The sequence below is a fragment of the Oxyura jamaicensis genome, unplaced genomic scaffold (assembly GCF_011077185.1).
Source record: "Oxyura jamaicensis isolate SHBP4307 breed ruddy duck unplaced genomic scaffold, BPBGC_Ojam_1.0 oxyUn_random_OJ72615, whole genome shotgun sequence".
Taxonomy (NCBI): domain Eukaryota; kingdom Metazoa; phylum Chordata; class Aves; order Anseriformes; family Anatidae; genus Oxyura; species Oxyura jamaicensis.
The window spans coordinates 1-918 of NW_023311146.1; the positions used below are offsets into that span (position 1 = coordinate 1).

At 70.0% G+C, this 918-nt stretch overlaps 1 protein-coding gene across 1 annotated transcript; it reads right to left on the bottom strand.

Annotated features, from left to right (window-relative positions):
- Window positions 1-5: 5 nt before the first annotated feature.
- LOC118159899 (HLA class II histocompatibility antigen, DM beta chain-like) lies at window positions 6-905 on the bottom strand (the record flags this gene model as incomplete). Its single annotated transcript, XM_035314429.1, has 3 exons — window positions 644-905; window positions 238-558; window positions 6-59 (listed from the first exon to the last, which is right to left on the bottom strand). Coding segments are annotated over exons 1-3 (439 nt in total), but the record flags the coding sequence as incomplete, so codon positions are not given.
- Between the last annotated feature and the right edge of the window lie 13 nt (window positions 906-918).

Consider the following 918-nt stretch of genomic DNA (forward strand, 5'->3'; position numbering starts at 1 on the left):
AATGTCCCCGTGCAATGTTCCCCTGCAACGTCCCCGTGCAACGTCCCCGTGCAACGTCCCCGTGCATTCACTGTGCAATGTCCCCATGCAACTTGCCCGTGCAGTGCCCCACGCAACGTCCCCGTGCAACCACCTCAATGACAACCCCGTGCTGCACCCCATCACCCAACATCGCCCCGCATCGCCCCGCGCAACGCCACCGTGCAGCGTCCCGCCCCGTGCAACGCCGCTCCGCATCGCCCCGTGCGCCGTCCCCGTGCGCCGCGCCCCGGGGCTCACTCCGCCGCAGCGCCGTCTGAGCCCAGTAGCGGGGGGCCAGGTCGCGGCAGGCCTGGCGCCGAGCCTCGGCGCGCTGCGCCCAGGAGCTGTTGTTGAGGAGGACGGCCAGGACAGTGGCGACGCCTTGCAGCAGCCCCCTGTGGCACGGGTAGAACAAGCGAACGTGGGGCTCGTAGCACACCAGCTGGATCTTGTTGAAGGCCAGGGTGAAGTTGAAGCCCTGCTCGGAGCCGTTGGCCGCCAGCGGGCAGGAGCTGGCCACGTGCATGACGAAAGCACCTGCCCCGGACACACGGACACCGGGGTGGGCACGGCCCCAGGGGGGTCTGCAGCCTCCTCCCCGCCCTGGCACCCCGCGTCCTACCTGCGCCCCGGCAGCTCAGCGCCAGCCCCAGCACCCCCAGCGCCCACATCCCTGGCGGCGGCATCGGGGTTCTGAGCCCTCATCCCACCCTGCACCACCTGGTGCACACCCTTCGCCTCCTCCTCCTCCTCCTCCTCCTCTCCTTCCTCCTCCTCCCTGTTTTCTTCTTTCCCGGGATCCAACGTCATCGCCATGGGCAGTGCAAGGACAACGAACGGACTGTGCCCAGGGTTGGGCCGGCACCCTTGGGTGCGGGGGGGGGGGGGGGGGGGGGG